The sequence below is a fragment of the Ochotona curzoniae genome, unplaced genomic scaffold (genome assembly GCF_017591425.1).
Source record: "Ochotona curzoniae isolate NIBS_2020 unplaced genomic scaffold, NIBS_Ocur_1.0 contig_2723, whole genome shotgun sequence".
In the NCBI taxonomy this organism is placed as follows: Eukaryota; Metazoa; Chordata; class Mammalia; order Lagomorpha; family Ochotonidae; genus Ochotona; species Ochotona curzoniae.
In genome coordinates this window covers 21,326,868-21,348,196 of record NW_024465573.1, presented here as the reverse complement: position 1 = coordinate 21,348,196, position 21,329 = coordinate 21,326,868, and the positions used below count along the sequence as shown (strand labels likewise).

General features: G+C 42.5%; 1 protein-coding gene across 2 annotated transcripts; it reads left to right on the top strand.

Moving 5' to 3' along the window:
* Positions 1–1,274: 1,274 nt before the first annotated feature.
* LOC121154304 (NXPE family member 4-like) lies at positions 1,275–20,629 on the top strand. Of its 2 annotated transcripts, XM_040977275.1 has the most exons (5): positions 1,275–1,370; positions 14,295–15,028; positions 15,559–15,620; positions 16,878–17,084; positions 19,770–20,629. In XM_040977275.1, the coding sequence occupies exons 1-5, from the start codon at positions 1,275–1,277 to the stop codon at positions 20,303–20,305; spliced, it is 1,635 nt and encodes a 544-aa protein (XP_040833209.1). In that variant the 3' UTR covers positions 20,306–20,629. The 2 variants fall into 2 exon arrangements, with proteins under 2 accessions (XP_040833209.1, XP_040833210.1); XM_040977276.1 differs by lacking the exon at positions 1,275–1,370 and having other exon boundaries at positions 14,328–15,028; positions 15,559–15,626; positions 16,887–17,084.
* The last annotated feature ends 700 nt before the right edge of the window (positions 20,630–21,329 follow it).

Sequence of the window (21,329 nt, the reverse complement as noted above, 5' to 3'; positions counted from 1 at the left end):
CTTAGCAGGAAATGAATCAGGGCCCGGGGCTGGGAATCAATTCGAAGTGTTCCTACATAGGAATGAGTATCCTAACTATGAGGGTCCAGATATTTACACTCCTAGGTTTTGAACACTACCTCTAGTGATGAGGCTCAGACGGAAACTACAAAGTTCATTTATCCACGGATGAGTAGTCTGTCGTTCAAACTTGTGGCTTCACTCCCACTTGACTGCTTGCCAGGCATTCACTAGAAAATTGACAGAATTGGACTTAACAAAGCCGCCGGACCTTGAAGTCACCTATTCTACCATGCAAAGCCTTTCACTCTCCTTGGAACTTCTGCTCAAACTGCGCCAGGCCCCTCCTCAAGGCGGAGCTGGTGTGCCTGACTGTCCTACCTTAGCCATAACCAGCAGATGGTTATTAATCCGAGCTGCATGTGTCCAGATTACAACTTAGAGCTGTGGTTTATGCTGACACAGAGAAGTATCCAGCAGCAGAGAAGAAAAGCTCAACACCCAGCTCCTCAGAGGTCCCAGGCATGAGACTGAACAACATCTTTAAACTAAAGGTACAAAAATATTTGCAAAATCTAGCAGGTGGAGCGAGGGTACAAAAGTGCTTTGTGTCTATAAATTGGGGGCCAGGGTAGGCGGTATCTCTAAGAAAGAATACCTTTTCAAGGGGGGGTGTTGCAAATAAAGGGTGTTATTCAAACAAGCTGATTTTAAGACAGTTTGAAAATTCCAGGACAAATGAATCATAAATTCCAGCAAAAGGAATCATAGAAAAACACTGATGCAGCCTGGAAAATTTAAAAATTTAAAAAGTTAAAAGGTATGAGTTTTAAAATATTTCTCTCAAAGCTTGAGGGGTGCCAGCAAAGCTGGAGTTAAGGGAGCTGGAAAGAGTGGCGTGGTTGTGTGGTTTGCAGGGTCAGTGTTTGCTGGAGCATTCTGTCTACTCTGTGTTTCAGGGCAGAAGGCAGGGCGCATGAGGATGACACATTCCTGCAGGCTTCATCTAGGCCTGCGGGACCCTCGTTCTTCAGGCTTTTCACTGCCCAGTTCTTGGAGGTCACAGCCGGCTTGGTGGAATGCCTCTCTGTCTAGAAGATAAAAGGCAAGAGCCAAAGACAGCCGCAGGAGACCACCAGCAGCTGCTGGAAGAGGAAAGTTTAGTTCTGGGAGTATTATTTCTAAGGGTAAAAATAATCAAAGGACATAAAATGCCATTGTGTGTTTCCTTTCTGCTTTGTTATTTTTGCTTTGCCTCTTGCAGGAGCCTAATCATGAAAACCAATGTGATAAATCATAAGTCATTGCTGGTCCTGCTGTTTATCGGTGCTTTCTGGATCAGTTTCACAGTTTTCCAGAACTCCACCAAGGTAAGGATTGCCTTCTCTCTGAGTTTTGTAAAAGCACAGTTTTACGGGAATCTTCAGCTATCCTGGTAGAATCCAAACTGAGGTACAGCAAGCAAAGTTTCAATGTCAAAAAGTCAATCTCCGTAACCATTGCCTGGCAGTATGTGTGAGCATTGTGCCATGCCAGGAGGAAGTGCATATTCATACACTCGCATTCTCCTGTTGCCATTTGCATTGGCACCGCCTGCTCACCGGATTCACCTTGGCTTTTGACCTTCTTTAAGCAAGCTTACAAAGAAAAAAAAAAGAGAATATTTTCACATTGAATAGTAAAATTTCTTTTTATAATAGCTAATTCTATTTGAAGGGAACCTATTCCCTGCTCCAACATCAGCTTTTCTGCTGATCCCTGCTCCAACATCAAATATTCTGCTAAAACACTGACCTGTTGCATCTGCTACATGACTTTTACTGCAACTGTTTTGTTAGGGTTTGGTTAACTTGTGATTTTTCTTATTTCCATGTGGATAATCACTTTTTTACCTCCTTTATTTGTAGTGCTTTCTTCCCTAGCTTATTTACCATGACACTTACTTTTTATGTAAATAGCTTATAAAATTATTTTATTTTTATTTGAGAGAGAAGCACTGTAATCCACTGGCTCACTTCCTAAATGTCCTCAGTGGCCCGGGTGGCCAGGCTGAAACCAGGAGCTCAGGACTCCAGCCACGTTTCCCTTGTTGGTGACAGGGCCCCAAGTTCAGAAGTCGTCACCTGCTGCCTCCCAGAGTGTGCATTTGGAAGAGGTTGAGTAAAGTCTGAACTTGAAGCAAGGTGCCCTGACATGGGACACAGGCATCCTACTGCCAGCTTAACTGCCAGGCCCCGTATACAACATCACACCACTTCTGTTGTTTAGCAATTCCAAATAAGTGATGACCCATTTCAGGCTCTTCTGCAGCACTGATATATTTGTCTTCTCTTTGCCAATACCAACTTTCCATAATTAATGTATCTTCCTGGTAAGTCCCAGAAATTTTAAAGTCTATCAACCATTACCGATTCTACTTCAGAAAGCTCTTGGTCAGTCCTAGCCTTTACTCTTTCTTCTGTATTTTAGATAAACCATCAAATTCATAGAAGCTTCCCACTTAGATGACATTGCATTACATTAACCATGTAGATCAAATCAGAAAAACTTTTTATATTTTTCTGTTTAATGATTTGCTGTGTCTGTATATCTTGGGATCATTCAGCAACTTTTGTAGTTTTGGTATATAGGTTGTACTATCTTTATTATATTTACAGTTAGGTACTTTATAACTGATATCGTGACAATTTTTAAAGAATGATTAAAATTCTATTTGATTTTTGTTATTGGTGTAGAGGAGTTAAATGGCATCTCATAGATTGAACAGTTAGATTTTAACTTCTCAACTGACTCATTAGTATCATATGTTATGTCTCTGAGAATAGAAATTCCCGATCTTTGGAAGCTCCCAGCTTTTACAAGGGCCCTGCTACCTGCATTTGGAGCCGTGGTTTTTTTGTTTCACCGGCTTTATCTCATTTGTTGTTTTTTCAGAACAGCCTCGTGAGTTGATTTAATTATGATACATCTTCCTATTTCAGAAACCGTATACTCTTAAAGTTCTTTTCTGTCTTGTTGACCTTTTATTGCAGGAAATAGGAGAGTAGTGTATGCTTAGGTTACACCTTAAATCAGGGTACTCTAATTACATTTCTAACCGAAAATTTGTGCACATATTTTTCTACCATTCTAAAAATAATTTATTCTTATTTGAAACCGTAAGAATTTTAAAAATAACTTTGCTGTAGTAGTTGAAAGAAATTAAATCTAGATCATTTAAGTGTTGAACTCATTTTGTCATGTAGCTTCTATAGCAACTTCTAAGAGAAGGTCTCCAAGTTTCTAATTATGATTTGGGTTCACTGCATCAATTTTTGTTTCACATATAGGCACATGCATGTACAGATACATACACATTTATCATTGTTAGGCTTTTCTGAATGATTAACCTTTATTGTCACATTTTATGTCTGTTTATTTCCAATGAAACTCTATGTCAAGGTCTTCAATAATGTTAGTTTTGTAACACTTCCATGATATATCACTTATCATCCACTTTTAATCTATAGCTATCCCTGGCCGACTGCATCTCCTGTAGACAACAGAAGGTTTAGTCTACTTACATTTAATGGAATTACTATTAATATGAATGAATTTGTATATCCAAGACATTGCTGTATATTTTATCTTCTCCCGCCTCTGTTTTCCTTCCCTACTTTATTTTGAGTTAGTTGATTTTTGTTTTTAAATTTACTGTTAGTCTGTTGCTTTGATGGCTATTTTTTTTTTCATGATACGGTTCCATAGGCACAGGGATTTGCTCGTCCATGCTCCTCATTCACCACCCCTCAGAGTTTTAGTTGTTCATTTATTTTGAAATGTAAACAGACAGTGAGAAGGATGGAGAAAGATCCCCCTTGTCTTGAGCACTCCATCCATTCCAGATCCGTCCCTGGCTAGGCCTGTTTGAAGCCAGAGGCCAGGAACTCAAATGGAGTCTCCTGCTTGGGTGGCAGAGCACCAAGTATTTCAACCACTACCAACTGCAAAATTGCCTGCCCAGGCACTGCAATAGAGAACAAGCACCCCACTGTTTCAGAGGTCTACTACTTACAGAATGATCAAAATTGAAGAAAAGAAGTAAGCATGCATGTTAAGAAATATAGGAAAAGGTAAAGTATTAAGTTGCATTCATAAACTATAAAGCTAAGTGGATCCCTGACAACATGTTGGATGATACTTTAAAAAATACTGATTTAAGTCAGAGTTACACAAACAGGAATGGAAACAGAGAAAAAGATCCTCCATCCACTAGTTCACTACCCCAGATGGCCATAACAGCTAACACTAGGCCAAGCAAAAGCCAGGATCTTCATCTGGGTCTCCCACATGGGTGGCAGGGGCCAAACACATTTTCTGCTACCCTTCCCAGGCCATAAGCAGGGAGCTGGATCAGAAGTGAAATAGCAAGGATAAAAACCAATACCCGTGGGGGATGGTAGTGCTACAGGTGGCAAGCAGCTTTACCTTCTTTTTTTTTTTTTTTTATTAGTAAAATTTATTTTGACATTCTTTACATACTTAGTTAGAGTAAGAAGGTTCAAGGGCTACAGGAAAGTGGATAATACTAGTATGTTTTCCATATTGTTACCTTCATGTTTAAAAGGGGGGTATTAAGGGAGAAGGCCCACCCAATTTCCCACCCTCCCCAAGTCCCGGATGTAGGGCATGCTCTGAGGTTCTTGCTCAAGTGGTTTTGATATTGCAACAGTTATGAATCACTGTCAATCTTGCCACTCCAAGCGCTATGAGGTCTTTGAAAAATCCACTGATTGACATAGTCCATCATAGCTGAGATGGTTGGTTGACCCGTTCTGTCTTCTCTCTTTTCTTCGTTAGGGTTCTGAGTCCAGCAGTTAGATTAGGAAGATCTCCAAAGAAACTTCTTGTATGTGCTAACAAGTACAGGGCCTGGCACCGTCCATCGCTCCAATCAGCTGGTGGTTGTAATTGCTGGGTTGGTTCTGTTTTCACTCCCGACTTCCACTGGAACCAATGGGTGTTGCAGTCCAGCCTGGTTCTGCCCCGCACATACTTGGCCCTCACCTAAACCAGTGGGAGCTGCAGCCTAGTTGGAGCGACCCACAATAACCCCCACCAGGACCGCCCCTACCCTGGTTTGCCAGTAAGTGTAGCAGTAATCCAGTCTGTCCCACACCCCATTCCACCCCAGCCACTGTTTAGTTTTATGTCCTCCCGCAGCTTTACCTTCTATGCCACAGTCCCAGCCACATGCTAAAATTTCCTTTTAAAGGGCCGGGCACAGTAGCATAGCAGCTAAAATCCTCGTTTTGCATGTGCCAGGATCCCATATGGGTGCTGGTTCTTTTTATTATTATTATTATTATTATTATCTTATTTTAATAATCTTGACATAGTTGATTAGGGCACAAAGTGTCAAGGGTTACAGGAAAGTGGGTAAGACCACTGTTTCCACATTTAAACTGTGTATATCTGGGGTAAGAAGGCAGATAAAGGGAGAAACCTCCCACCCTATCCCAGGGTTCCCGATATGGGGCATGCTCCAAGGGCACTGCTCAAGTGGTTTCAATAGTTCAACAGTTCTGAATTGCTGCCAATCTCGCCATTCCAAGCACAATGAAATCTCTCCAGCATCCACTGCTGACATAGTCCACCTTAGAGTCCATTTGCCCAGATCTTCACTGCCACTACATGGCTGGAGCAGATGATCAATTTCTTCTGTCCTCCATCCTCTGCTGTGTTACCACGTGTCCTCTGCAGGCTCCAGTGGACCACCATTTCCTCCATGTGCACTTGGATATGCTATCCACCATTCCATCTAAGCCTCTGAGGAGGTACAGCTTTGATACATGCATTCCATGGTCAGACCATGGAACTTGAAATTCTCTTCATGATGAGGTTCTGAGATCAGCATTTTAGTTGGAGGGATCCCCAAAGAAACTTCATCAAAGGTGATCCCAGACCTGATTATTGTGTGTGAATGCCAGTACAGGGTCTGGCACAATCTGTCACCCCAATCAGCTTATACCTATGCTGGTGGTTGCAATTGCTGGGTCAGTTCTGTTTCCAGACCCATCTTCTACATGAATTAGTGGGTGTTGCAGTCCAGCCTGATTCTGCCCACCTCACACTTGGCCCTCCCCCAAACCAATGGGAGCTGAGGCCTAGTTGGGGCAACTCCCAATAACGCCCACCAGGTCGCCCTGTCCTGGTTCCTGCACTTGCCTGTATGTACAGCAGACTTGTCCAGTCTGTCCCACATCCCATTCAGCTCTTATATATGTCAATGGACATTGAAGCCTAGTTCAACCCAACCAGCCCTACTATCCAGCCCACACACATGCTGACAGTCACCATTCTATCCAGCCACCTCTGCCCCAGTCCTAATTTTCATGTTCTCCAGTGGGAATGGTAACCTAAGAGGAAGGTGCCCACTATTTCCTACTGGGCCAACTTCCACTCCCAGGTAATTCTATAGTTAACAGAATTAGTCCCTGTGCCAGCATCTGCTAGCTGGCACAATGGTAAAGCCCAACCAACCTTCACCCACCATGATTTATGCTTGTACCAGTAGGAACAGTCAGCCAAGCCTGGCTTTTCTCTGATATAGCTCACATGAGGTCCACAGGTGTTGTAACCTTGCCGGGTCTGGTCTGCCCTCATCCCAACTCACGCTCTCCAGTGGGAGTGGTTGTCCAGCAGGGGAACCCTCCATGTTCCCCCTACCTTTTTCTCCCCATCCCCACCGGATCTCACATGTGCTGGTTGGGTATTGCGGCCCAGTCTAGCATGACCCATTTTACCTACGCATTTGCCAGTGTGTGCTGTAACTTGGCTTGGTCCACCCAGCTGGTGGGGGTGACAACTTAGCCCAGCCCAGCTGAGGGTGCTGATTCTAAGCCCCACTGCTCATCCAGCTCCCTGCCTGTGACCTGAGAAAGCAGTCAGGGACAGCCCAAAGCCTTGGGACCCTGCACCCACATGGAAGACCTGGAAGAAGCTCCTGGCTCCTGGTTTCAGGATGGGCTCAACTCCAGCCATTGCAGCCACTTGGGGAGTGAATCATCAGATGGAAGATCTTTCTCTCTCTGTCTCTTCTCTCTGTGTGACTGACTTTCCAATAAAAAAATAAATCTTTTTTTAAATGTTCCTATTAAAGTGCTATGAATTCAGTTTCCTTTATATTGAAAACACTTGCATTTACATTTATCAAGAATACCAACTCAACATTTTCTTTAGTATCAGGTTAATGCTGATCTCACCAAATGAGTTCGGAAGTAGTTTTGCCTCTTCAGTGAACTGAGATATAGTATGAGTTAATACTTTAAATGTGTGTTAGAATGAAGAGTGAATTCTCTTAAGATGCAACTCAGAAGGCCCACATGCTGTCAGAGTGCCTGGGTTTGTGTTCCAGCTCAGTGTCTGATTCCAACTTCCTGCCAATCCACACTATAGAAGACAGCAGTGATGGCTCCACTGCCTAAGTCCCTGCTACTCATATGGGAGAGCCTGAGTTTCCAGCTCTTTACTCGAGGCTTTGGTTTGGTTCAGCCCTGGTTATCATGGTCATTAGAGGAGTTAAACCAACGGATATTATTTCTCATACATTCATAGTCTCATGACTTTTGAAATAAATTTAACATTTTAAATAGTAATTAAAAATATTTCATAGACTTAGTAGTATGCCTGGCCTCGGTCTTTTGACCTACCTGCAAGGTGGCAGCCAGGCCGATTAGTGCTAGGACGGGGCAGGGCATTGGGTTGGGATCAGCAAGGCCCAGGTCACCTTGCCTGGGTCTTTTAGCACACCTGCATGGCAGCAGCCATGCATGCTCTGGAGACTTATGTTGTGGGCTTGCAGAGGGTCTGGGGGATGGCACTAGTAAGGGTGTGTATGGACCTAAGGGCTCACATTCAATTGAAGAATGACCTGAGGGACTTGCATTGTACTTACACTGTACTTGCAGGTAAGTGAGGGGGCTGAGGTTGAATGGTTTGGAGGGCAGAGCAGGAGGACCTTTAAGGGTCAGAGCAAACCGCCAGTCCATGTGGGAGATCTGAGCTGGCTATTTAGCATCAACTACCACTGACCACCACACAAACACACACTAAAGCTAGTGCCAGGAGCCTACCTGGCAGGGCTAAATCACAGTATCCACCAGTGGGAGTTGGAACAGGGGATGAGTATTGTTAGACTGGGCCATGACACTAACCAGCACATGAAAGAATCAGGTCTGGGGGCAAATTCTATCAGGGGGCAAATTCTGAAAAAGGGTATTTGGGCCCACCCCTATGGAACTGCAGTTTCCACTGATTTGTTTAAGATCTGGGGGTGGGGGAACAGGCTGGGCTAGCCATGACCATGGAACCCCAAGACACTCATGAGTACTGAGGTTGAGTACAGGCTGGGCTGTAGCAGGCTGCAGCAGCCACAGGTACACCCAAGAACAGGGTGTGGGGTAGGCCAGGCTGCAACCACCATCAGCTCATGCATATGTTTGGGCAGGGGGGACAAACTATACTAGGTAAAGCCTAACATCCATTGGCATATGCAATATCTGGGTCTGGGAGTGGGTGTGGTGGGGGAACTTGGGAAACTTACCTGGTGGGCCAAAACTCCTGCTGGTGAGCATGATTCTGGCCTAGGTCTTGGTCAGGCTTGGCAAGGTGTGGGTTAGTTCTGAAGGGAGGTGGATCAGTCAGGGTTGAACCAAATCTTAGCACACTGACATATGTAGGAGTCAGGTTGGAGTGCGGACCACGCTAGGTGAGGTTATCACATCTATGGGTTTGCATGAGCCAGAGCTGGAAGCAGACTGACCAGGGTTAGGCTGCAGCACTCATCAGCAACAGTTGGAACTAGGGTCAAGTTGGAACTGGGCAGGCTACAGCATCTGATGGCAAAGGCCAAGATGGGAGATGTGCTGAGTTGGGTTAGAGCAACTATGACATCTGCAAGATCTGTGACTGGGAACAGACCTAGATGGGGAGCTGAGGGGATACTTGGCTGGTTGTGGTTCCCACTGGTGAGCATGAGAGCCAGAATGAGGGCAGCAACCTGGGTTGGACATGGCTGCAGTATCCCTCAGGATAGGTATGGACTAGATCTGGGATGCTCCAGTCTTGGCCGGACTCCAGCACCCAGTGATGCTCATGAGAGCCAGGCTGGGTATAGAACAGGCTCAGCTAGGTCTCAACTCTCACTGAATGATGTGAGAGCTGTGCCTGGATGTGGACTAGCCATGGCTGGGCGGTAATACCCAACAGTAAGAGCTGGAATGAGTATGGGTGGGTTGGGCAAGGACATTGTTCCCGCCTTGACAGGAAGTGGACTAAGTCAGTCGGAGTCAAGGACCCAGTGGTGTGCCTGAGATCTGCCACTGGGAGGAGATCCAATAGAGGAGCTAGGGGAACTCTTCAGTCAGGACACAGTCCCTGCAAAGGCAAAGAGCAGCCCAGACATGGCCAAGTTACAGTATGTACTGATATACTTGTGGGTCAAGACTGGAGACAGCCCAGGCTGGGTCAGTTCATAGCACCCACTGGCAGATCTGAGACCCAGGATGAGTTGCAGGACCAATTGGGCCAAGCCGCAGCACCAGCCAGTTCACATTAGGGCTGGAACTGGGAAGTGGCTGAACCAGGTTAGGCTGCAGCATTCTCCTGCATGACCTAGATTCAGGCAAACACTGAGCCAAGCCAGGTTACAGTACCCACTGGCAAATGCCCAGGTGAAGCTGGCCATGCCAGACTGGGCTGTAGCACCCACCAGTATACATGAGACCCAGGGGGAGGTGTGCAAGCCCTAGTAGAGGGGTCTCTGTGGGCTCCCCTGTTGGGTCAGTGCTCCAACTGGTGAGTGTGAAAACTGGGGTTGGAGGCAGACCAGGTCGGACAGGGCTACAATACTTGTTGGCTTGCATGTGAGCTGGTTAGGGGAGAGCCAGGTGGGGCTGAGTGACTATATCCACTTGTGCATGCATGAACCAGAGTAAGTGCAGGCTGGTTGGGCTTTGCTGCTGAATCGGCTGGCAAGTGCTGGGACTGAGGACAAAATCCTGTCAAGCTAGACTGCAGAACCACCTGGAGAGTGCAAGATCCAGGAATGGGAGCAGATCCAGTAGGGAAACTGTGAGTGCCTCTCTGATGGGCTGCAACTCCCACTAGTGAGCATGAGAAACAAGACTGGGGCAGGGCCTGGCTAGATAGGTGGTGGTATCCACCAGCATGAGTGTGGGCTGGATATTAGGGTCAGTTGGGTTGAAAGAGGCTCCAATGCCCATATGTGTGTACAAGAGCTAAATGGGATACAGGACAGACTGAACCAGTCCACTGCACATACAGGCAAGCCCTGGAGCCAGGGCAAGATGTGGGCCTAGTGGGGGGTTATTAGAGGTTGCTCCAGCTAGGCTGAAGTTCCTGCTGGTGTACATGAGGCTGAGTGTTTAGTGGGCTGCATTGATCTGAGCCATAGCATCTATTGGTTAGTGTAAGAAATGGAGCTGGAGACAAAACTGACCCAGCAATTGGAATTACCAATGTGTGCTTTAGGGCTAATGTGGGTGACAGACTGATCCGATCCCACACTGTCAAGCACATACAAAGGTCTGGTCTGGGACCACCTCAAATGAGGTCTGTTTGGGGATACCCCACCTCTACTAAACTGGTAGACTCAGAACTTCAACAATGGGGAGAATTGCAGGATCTGTAGCTTGACTGTGGAGTGCATGTGTCAGAACTAGGCCCCCTCAATGGAAAAGATGGAGCAGTGGACAGCATACCCAGATGCACATGGAGGATATGGCAGCCCACTAGGGTCTGCAGAGAACATCTGATGTATCAGAGGAAGGAGGGCAGAATAAATTGGACAACTACCCCAACTAAGAGATGACAGCAAGTATCTCAACAAATGGAAACTATAAGGTGGACCTTGTCAGCCAATGAACCTGGGAAGGATTTCCTCATTCTTAGATCTGCGTGGTCAACAGCATTTCCAAACCATCAAAAACACTTAAGCAGAACCCGCAAAGCATGCTCCGCATAGGAGACCCTGGGTTGATATCACGTGGCCTTTTCCCATCCCCAGCTACTTGGGCGGTTGGGAGGCTAGGTGAGGCTGCTCCCATTGTCTCCCCTCTTTCCCCAGATACAGGAGGAAGAAAAAGAAAATTTGGAAACAATGGTCTCACCCATTTTCCCCTAACCCTGATCCTTCCCACCCTGATCAACTATGTAAATATCATCAACAATTTTAAAAATAAAAATAAACAGAATTAGTAGTAAAGCCTTTAAATCTTCGACCTTGATGGGAGACTATTACTGATTTGATCACATTATTCATTATTGACCTGGACAGGTTTCCTATTTCTTCATGCTCAATCTTGATAGATACTTTACGACTAAGAATTTGCCCATTTCCTCTAAATTATCCAGTTTTTTGGCATATTATTGCTTAATTAGGCTCTTAGATCTTTACATTTCTGTCAAATCAATTGTGATATACACGTCTTCATTTCTGATTTTATTTAACTCTCCTTTTCTCTCAGTCTAGCTTAGGGCTTGTCAACTTGCTTGAGTTGTCACAAAAATCAACTCATGATTTTATTTATCTCTTCTATTATTTTTCTTGGATTTATTTAATTTATTTTTTATTTCATTTATTTCTACTACCAATTTTTGTTATGCCCTTTCTGCTAATTTTGAAGGCTATTTGTTCTCTGGGTTTTTTGTTGTTGTTGTTGTTGTTTGGTTCTTTGAGGCATAGCATCAGAATAATCATTCATTATTTATTTTTATTGGAAAGGCAAATTTCACAGGGAGGGAGGACAAAGAAAAAGATCTGGTTACTTCCCAAATGGCTGCAACTGCTGGAACTGAGCTAATCTGAAGCCAGGATCCAGAAACCTCTTCCAGGTCTCCCACATGGATACAGCCTCCCAAGGCTTTGGGCCTTCCTCTACTCTGTGCCCAGGCCACAAGCAGAGAGCTGGATAGGAAGTGGAACAGCCAGGATACGAACCAGCACCCATATGGGATCTTAGTGCTTTCAGGCTGAGAATTAGCTAGTTGCGCCATCATGATAATGCCTCTTTTTCTTTTTCAATGTGAACATTTTTTATTGCAAATTTCCCTTGGAAATGTTTCTGCTGAGTTTCATAGTTTTGGTATGTTACATATTAATTTTCTTTTGTTCAAGCTATTTTAAAATCCCCTTCTAATTTCTTCTTTAAGCCATTAGTTTCTTAGAAGCATGACACTTAATTCGGATGTATTTGTGACTTGTCGGAAATACTTCCTATTATGATTTCTAGTTTTGTGGTATTGTGGCCAACATAGATGCTTGAGCAATCAAATGGATGCTTGATATTATTTCAATCTTCTTACATTCTTTAGGACTCATTTTTGTGGCCTAAAAAAGAGTCAGTTTGTCCTGGTGACTTGTCCCTTTATCTTCTTTGTCTTACTGCAGAAATTTTACTTAACACCGATGTTATCTAAATTTAGTTACTTTTGAACTCATTTGGATTCCATTTTCGTGAAATGACTTCTCCAATCCCTTCATTTTCAGTCTGTGTGTTTCTTTACAGGACCATTGCAGGTTGCACACAATCGGTTGCTGCTTTACATTATTCTGTCAGCTACCTTATGACTTTAGATTGGACAAGTTAATCCGCTCATATTCACAGCAATTATTGAAACTAAAGACCTACAGAACTGTCATTTGTTAGTTGTTTCCTGATTTTTGCTTTAGAGATTTATTTTATTTTATTTTATTTTAAAAGGCAGAGTTACAGAGAGCGGGAAAGACAGGGAGAGAGAACTTCAACCTCTGTTTCACTCTCCAAAAGACCACATTAGCCAGAGCTGGAACAGCCTGAAGTCAAGAGCTTCTTCTGGGTCTTCCATGGGGTGTAGGTTCCCAAACACTTGAGCCATCCTTAGCTGCTTTCCCAGTCCATGTACTGGGAGTTTGATGGTAAGTGGAGCAGCCTACACACAAACCAGTATCCATATGAGATGCCAGTATAGCAGGCTGAGGGATAGCCTACTACGCCAAGGCATTGTCTCCTATATTCTGCTTATTTGGAAAGCTTTTATTCCTTTCTTACAATTTTGCTTTTTTGTGTGATTCATTTTCTCAGTGGTGTATTTTAATTGCTTTTTTAATCATTTATTTCTCTACTTTAGGTGTTTTCTTTGTGGTTCCCCTGAAGCATGCAAAACAAAAGCCTTATATTTAGTTGCAAAAATCTATTTAAACCTAATAGAAACCTAAGTTTGCCTGCACAAAACTTTACAGTTTTAATTCATCACATTCCACATTTAAAATGTTCAGTGTCACAATATGTATTTTTTATTATATAGCCCTTAACAAAATATTGCAGCTACTATTATTTTAACAGTTTGCCTTTTATTGCTAAATATACTAAAATTACAAGCAACTCATATACCACAGTTAAAGTATTAGAATATTCTGAATCTGTGTAAATATATTGCCAATGAATTTCATGATTTCATATATTTTTGTGTTACTATTTAGCTTCATTTGCTCTCAGTTGAAGAATTCTGGATAATAACACAAATCAAGTGGTGACTAACTTTCTCAGGTTATGTTTGTCAAGGATTAAACACTCTTAGTGTGGAATTATTAGATGGAATTATAAGCGCTTTTCTCTGCTATGCCACTTACAAGCAATTTCTCATTTGATCTTCATAACTGTCCAGTGTTCAGTAGATTTTTGGTCACCACCATTTTTTTTTTGTTTGTTAAGGCAGATTTACTGAAAGGAAGAAAGACCTTCCATTCCCTGGTTCACTACCCAAGTGGCCACAGGGATGGAGCTGAGCCAGTTCAAAGCCAGGAGCCTGAGCTTCTTCCAAGTCTCCCAAAGCTCTGGGTCATCCTCTACTGCTTTCCCAGGCACAAGCAGGGAGCAGGAAGGGAAGCGGAGCAGCCAGGATACGAACCAGGACCCAAATGGGATCCTGGCAATGGCAAGGTGAGGATTTAGCCACTAGGCTTACTGCTCTGGACCTGATGCCTCCATTTTAAGAAATAAGGTCATAGGACTCTTTAGGACTCAACGACTCTTCCAAAAAGATTGGCTATCAGGAGGAGGTATTTCTAAAAAACAAACAAACAAACAACAAAAAAAAGATTTTATTCTGTGATACATACATCAATTTCAAATTTCAGTATCATTTAATTTTTGCAGCTGTTATGACTCTGTGAGAGATTGAACTTAGGTAATCCACCAAAAGTTACTCCAATAAATCGAGTCCATTCACTCTGTTCTCTGTTATCATTTCAGATATGGACTGCACTTGAGTTGCCAGTCTCTTTCCAAAACTGGAGTTTCATCAAAAAATCTTCACATTCAAAATCACCACAATGTTCACTGGTTTCAACAGCAGAAATGGATCTGAAAATAAAACAAACTATGGAAAAAATAAACCAGCTGATCCCACCCAGGCCTTTCACACACATAAATGCTACAACTAGTGCCACACAAAGTAAAGCCACCATCCTCAACCCTCAAGACTCATACTGCACAGGGGACCAGCTGCACATCCTGCTGGAGATGAAGGACCACTTGGGTCACAGGAAGGAATACGGTGGGGATTTCCTGAGGGCCAGGATGTCCTCCCCAGCCCTGAAGGCAGGAGCTTCAGGAAAGGTGACCGACTTCAACAATGGCACCTATCTTGTCAGCTTCACTCTGTTCTGGGAAGGCCAGGTCTCTCTTTCTGTGCTGCTCATCCACCCCAGTGAAGGGGCAGCAGCTCTCTGGCGGGCAAGGAACCAAGGCTATGACAGAGTGATCTTCACAGGTCAGTTTTCCAGTGGCAACTCCAAGGTCAATACTGATTGTGCGCTGGTTTTAAATTCAAGTGCCGAGTTATGCCAGTACCTGGATGCTCAAGACCAAGAAGCCTTTTACTGCCTGAAGCCCTCACGCCTGCCCTGTGCTGCACTCACTCACATGCATTCCAAGAATACAAAAGCATCTTACCTTAGCAATCAAGAACAGAGCCTCTTTGTAAGGTAAATCGTTGTTTCTTGAAGAATGCCTGGGTGTATGTTGGGATTGGCCTGTATGTCAATCTAAAGGAAAGTCTGCTGAGAGTATAGACTTGGTGATTTTTTTAACAAGAATCACTTGAGAAAGAATCTGTTACTTTATTTGGGACAGTGTGCACTCTCCTGAAGTGCCCCCAACTTGTAGGATATTTAACTTCTATCAATAAGATATAATATTACATAGATAGAATAAAAAGTAAATGGGGATAAGAACTAGGTATCTTGCAAGGCAAGGATTTAGCCACTAGGCTACCATGCTGGACCTTTCACTTTAATATACTTTGTGAATTTAAAAAATCATCTTACATACCTTCTTAGTTACTGTATTCTACAGACTAATAAGCAAATAAGTGAAAACTTATTGAATGACCTGTAACTGTTGGCACAGTACTCAACTTACCATGGAGAAATAACTTCAGCACGAATCAGTCACTTCTCAAGCGCTTCTTGGTTTGGACCCACTTTCAGATTAATTACTCTTTTTATCTTTTAAGGTCAAATGTGGGTGTAGAGATTTTGAAAAACTTCAAAATGATTAGTGTCTCCAATTGCAACAGTAAGTGCTTCTGTGTTTGGTGGGTGGTGTTTAGTGCTGGATTCACCGACAAGCTCACTGTTCCCATCCTATAGACACATTGCTCATTTGGATGCCTAAGGCAGCCAAGATAACAGGTACTAAGTGGATGAAAGATTGGAATCAGTTGGACTTCATACACCTGTTTTAGTTTCTTTCTTCATCAATCTACTCCTCAGATTACCTGCCTATCCTATATGTTAGCCTTCAAACACTAAAACTCTCTTCTAGTCCTATGCCGAGTTGTTTACTTCTCCAAATTCCCTTCTCCACATCACCACCATCACCACTTCTCACATCATTGCTAGCCTGAGTCACTGTCTAGAGGTTTCCAGCCTGTTATTTAAGGAGGCAACTCATTTTAACTCTATCCTCTTGGTTTTTCTCACCAAAGAGTTTCAAAATACAAAACGTTCCATATTTACATTTGTTAACTTCTCATTTTTTACTCAAAACAGCTTAGAAAATCACTACGTGAAATGGTTTAAAGTAAAAACTTTTCTGTCTCCGTGAGTTTAGCATTAAAATCTTGCCAGTTAACTTGTCTATATGCAAGTGTAAATATGTACCTGGACACAGAAATGGTAGTTTTCATCTCAGATACATGGAAGCGGCCCCTATTTTGAGAATGTTCGGTATCTTCCTTTGGTTCATGACCAATCACTGCCCTCAGCCACGAGTGGCTCTTGACCGTCCTAGTCACCTCAGACCCCGGATTCCTAGACTCTTCATAAACCAGTCAGTGAAGGGTTAACACCTGGGAAAGACCTCTTTCCAGCCTACACCTGCTACTCATTTTGATTGGTCAATTCCCAAGCCAAACTAGTTTATTATTTGATATATATAACCCTACATTTAACTCAAACAATAGATACTTTGAAGGTGGCACTGAATACACTGACAGAGAGTATGACAAATATACCAGTGAGGTAGGCTAAATTATAAGATTATGGAGCTTTCATTACTATGCAAGAACTGATGATTTTACTTTTGTAAGAGGTTTAACACTTAAGTTTTACCCAGAAGGATTTTTTAATAGAGGAAACATGTCTTTTAGTGGATAACATGTAGGCATTCACATCAGGGAAAAGTCCTGCTGAAAAGTAGCTCAAGCATGTTGAGACCCTTCAGCGGTTCTCTTCCCTCACTACCACCTCTCCCCTCCTCTGTGAAGAGCAAAGCTGAAAGGCTCTTATTAACACCTATTGATGATCTGATGTTTTACTGACTCATTGGCAGAGGGAACAGCACCAGTGGGGGAAAAATGCAAGTTTGGAATGACATCTGCACTCCCCAGTGGGCATGTCTGGAAGGGCATGTGGAAACCCGCCTCCTGCAGCCTAGCTCCTGTTGAAATGAAGGAGTGCCTGAGAGGAAAATTCATCCATCTGATGGGAGACTCCACGATCCGCCAGTGGATGGAATACTTCCAAACCAACGTGCACAGTATGCCTCCTTCCTATCTACTATTCCTATCCTTTTCAGAAACTTCTTTATCATTTCAAAGGGAGAAAAGAATATGGAACCTGCCTTCTGAATAACATATTTCTAAATCAAAACATAGCATCATTTTTCACCATATGTTGTTATCTTTAAAAGAAGATATTAATCTGGTGGAAGAGATTCAGCTTAGAAAAGATATTATTAAACATTATTATAAATTAAAAAGTTATTTTCTTGCAGAGTACATGCTTCAGCATGCTCAGAAAATACTAATGGAGGTAAAGGTATGGTAATATATTAAATTGGGTGCCCTCTGGGGTCAGAACAATGATTAATGCTTGAGTTCTAGTTGAGATGGCCTGGGGTGTTTTATATTGGTGAGAAATCCTTTCTGTCCCTCAGTTTCCACATTTGTCAACAGAGAGGAAAAGAGTACTCACTTGGTAAAATGAGGTCACATATACTACACTGTTTAGAGTACAATTTAGAATGTTGCTAGCTAAAATGTGAAGTTCTCTGCTGTAAGCTAGCGTCATTATTATCCTTACCTGAGAAGGCATATGGTAGGAGAAAGGCAATGACTTTGTATCAGCTGAGTATAATGATTAAGCTTGGACTTTGGGGTCTGATAGATCTACACTGAGCTGTTTAAAACATTGACCTTGTGCATGTTGTTCCCTTTCTCTGTCTCACTTCCTCATCAGCCAGGAGTAATTATAAGTAGTACCTCAAGCTTGCTTAGGGGATTGAGTAAGGTAATGGACATAAAGCAGTTAATACATTGTGAGCATCACTGGCACATGGAAGCTGTTCTGATTATTGCCAAGTTAATTTTAGAGCTGGGACTGGAGTCAGTTACTATAACCCTAGGTTATCTGCTCTTTCCCTGAATCATGTATACACTAGTAATCATTCAAAAACCACCAGTCAAACTTAGCTATTTTACCCAGAAAGCCATCACTGTCTCTAACATACCTGAGCCCTGGCTCTTCTATAGAGAGCAATGCTGTGGATCCATTCTGCCCCTTCCTGATATGAGGTCACCCTTGTAATCTCAAATTTAGAAAGAAAAATTGCCTCCCCCATAAAAAGGGAAAATTCAGTAAGGTTTTGTCTCCAAGTTAAAAGCAGCAGAAGGGCAGCTTTAGATTGTGACCTCTCACAAATGGTTGAACTTGTCAAGAGTTCAATTTATTCCTCCATAAAATTAAGGATGTGGTGAAATCTTTAGCATTGCATTCTACAATCATGAGTCTTGGGGGTTGTATAAAGTACTGAGTTATTGAGTACCCTCTTCAGTTTATCTTCTAGTTGTTCCCAGAAAGCAGCTGCTATACAAATTGTCAAAAGTTAAATTGTATACTCTGTGGAAAAGAAAGCCAAAGATAATTAAAGAACGAAGAACACGTTTCTCCCATTTTCCTCCCCAGTGTCCACCAACTCTACTTTCAAGCCTCCTTGGATTCAGAGCTTGAGTCTAGCCTTCTACCTCTTAGATGGAACACAGTGTCAAGCACTAATTCTTTGCTACACATTTTCCTCAGAAGTCTTGACTGTAAAGCTTCTGATTTTGACATTCTGATCAGGGATTGATTAGTATACTGAAAAATAGAAGGATTTCATTTTATTCTATTCATATTATATTTATTTTCATAAGTGTCATAATTAGATAGCATGTTTTTGTAAGAAATAAAGGAAAGTTCAAGTTTTAGTGCTGCTTAGGACTCTGAAGAACTGTTTAAACTGGGAAAGTGATTTCTGCTCTTTTTTTCTACAGCAACTATTTACATGCAAACAAATGACTGTGATGGGCTAAATAAATGCTTGTAAACCATAAAAAGATTTATACTATTGTTATGAGAGATTTTGTGCTTGGTTCAATTCCATGCACATACAGAGACAACACAAAAGTATAGACCTTATAATCTAAGGTTTAAGTGGATTTACAAAGTATTTGGAAAAATACTTGGCTTGCTATTTAAACATAAGTAACATCAATTTACTTGAGAAACTTTGTCAAATAAGTTTAGTCTGTAGTTTATAACATGTACAAAATAATACTTAGAAAATACATCATCCTCCAGATATATCTTAATGACATATACTCATTCTATTTCATTCTACATATTTGTACAAAAGGGCATTAATAAGGGCAAGTGTTTCACAAAGTGATCATGCTGTTGGGTGGGATGGCTGTATCTCATCATTGGGGTGCCTGATTCAAACCGTACCTGCTCTAGTTCTGACCCAGCTTCCTGGAGATGCTCATCCTGGGAAGCAGCAGGCGCAACTCAAGTACTTGGATCCCTGTTACTTACACAGGAGGCCCCAGATAAAATCCCCAGCTCCTGTCGTCAGCCTCCTCGAACCATGGCTGTTGTGGCCTTTGGTGGAATGAAGCAACAGATGGAAGATCTGTTTGTCTGTCTCTGGATTTCAAATAAAATTTAAACATAAATGAATACTTGCTTTTAGAAAGAGGGCATACATTATTTCTTATATTTGTATGACACTTTTGATTCCTCAAAGTTCTGGATCCGAAATGATCCTGGGATCTTGCATCTTGCGTGTAAGTCTATACTGAAAGCATGATTAGCTTAACTTCAGCACCAAGTTGTGCTATGTTTATGACTGGTCTACCCTGTTGTAACTTTATTCTCCTTTCCCTTTGGGATTATCTGCCATCAGCACTGAAGTCAGTGGATTTGCATGAGTCGGGAAAGTTGCGCCACCAGCTTGCTGTGGACCTGGAAAGGAATATCAACATCCAGTGGCAAAAACATGCTTACCCTTTGATTGGATCACTTACCTACTCAGTTAAGGAGATTGAATACATTGCCCGGGCCATCGACAGAATTGGAGGAGATAAGAATACTGTCATAGTGATTTCTCTGGGTCAGCATTTCAGACCTTTCCCCATTGACATTTTTATCAGAAGGGTCCTCAATATCCACAGTGCTGTTGAGCGTCTTCTTCTGAGAAGCCCAGACACCCTGGTTGTCATCAAAACAGAAAATACCCGGGAGATGAACAGTGATGTGGAAAGATTTGGCAACTTTCATGGTTATATTCAATATCTTACTATAAAGGACATTTTCCAGGATCTAAATGTAGGCATCATTGATGCCTGGGATATAACAATTGCATACGATACAAATGAAGTCCACCCACCTCAACATGTAGTAGGAAATCAGATTAATATATTATTAAATTATATTTGCTAGCTAACACTTGTCTGTGAAATGCAATCATTGAAGTATTTCTAATAGGAATTTTCAATTTAAAATGGAGCCAGGTGCAGGTGTTAGATGACAGGGACACCTCCATCCCAGTTCAAGAGGATGTGGGCTCGATACCAACCTCCTGTTTCTATCTCAAGTTACCCACTAACCACTACTGCAGACCCTGGGATGCTCAGTCATTGTCCCCTGTCACCCATGTGAAAGACTTCCTTATTTCTGACTTTGGGCACTAAAACCATTGCAGGCATTGGGGAAGTGAATCAGAGAGTGGTAGCTCTCTCTCTTTCTCTTTCCCTCTCTCTCTTAAATAAATAAATATTTGAAATGAAACTAAAAATATTCATGAAAATGACTCTTTTTTAAAAAATATTTATTTTTAATGGGAAGTCAGATTTATAAAAGGAAAGAGAAACAGAGACAAAGATCCTTAATCTGCTGATTCACTCCCCAAGTGGCCACATCCGCCAGAGCTAAGCCAATCCAAAGCCAGGAACCAGGAGCCTCTTCCCGGTCTCCCATACAGGTGCAGGGTCCCAAGGCTTTGGGCCTTCCTGGAGTGCTTTTTCCAGGGAGCTGAATGGGAAATGGAACAGCTAGGACTTGAACTGGCACCCATATGGGATCCCGGCACATGCCAGGTGAAGACTTTAGCCACTAGGCTACTGAGCTGGGCCCAATGACTTACACTGTTGATCTGAGCCACATTATTCTTTGCCAGTGAGAAGATAAGACATCTGTAGGTAAAAGGTCTTCTCTTTGATAAGTAGAAAGTAGAACCACTAAAATAAGTGTAAAATACATACTTGGAAACAAAAAGTCTCATGTGCTTATTTCTCTCATTAAAATCAGGCTGAAGATGGTGTTCTGTGAACCAATTCTTCTGGTCATTGGGGAGCACCAAAATCCTAAGCAAGGCTAGCTGGACCCTGAAAAGCTATAACTTTTCTTTCCCTACAATAACTGTCACTAACCGAATCACCTAGTTGCACAACAGTTATTACCCATG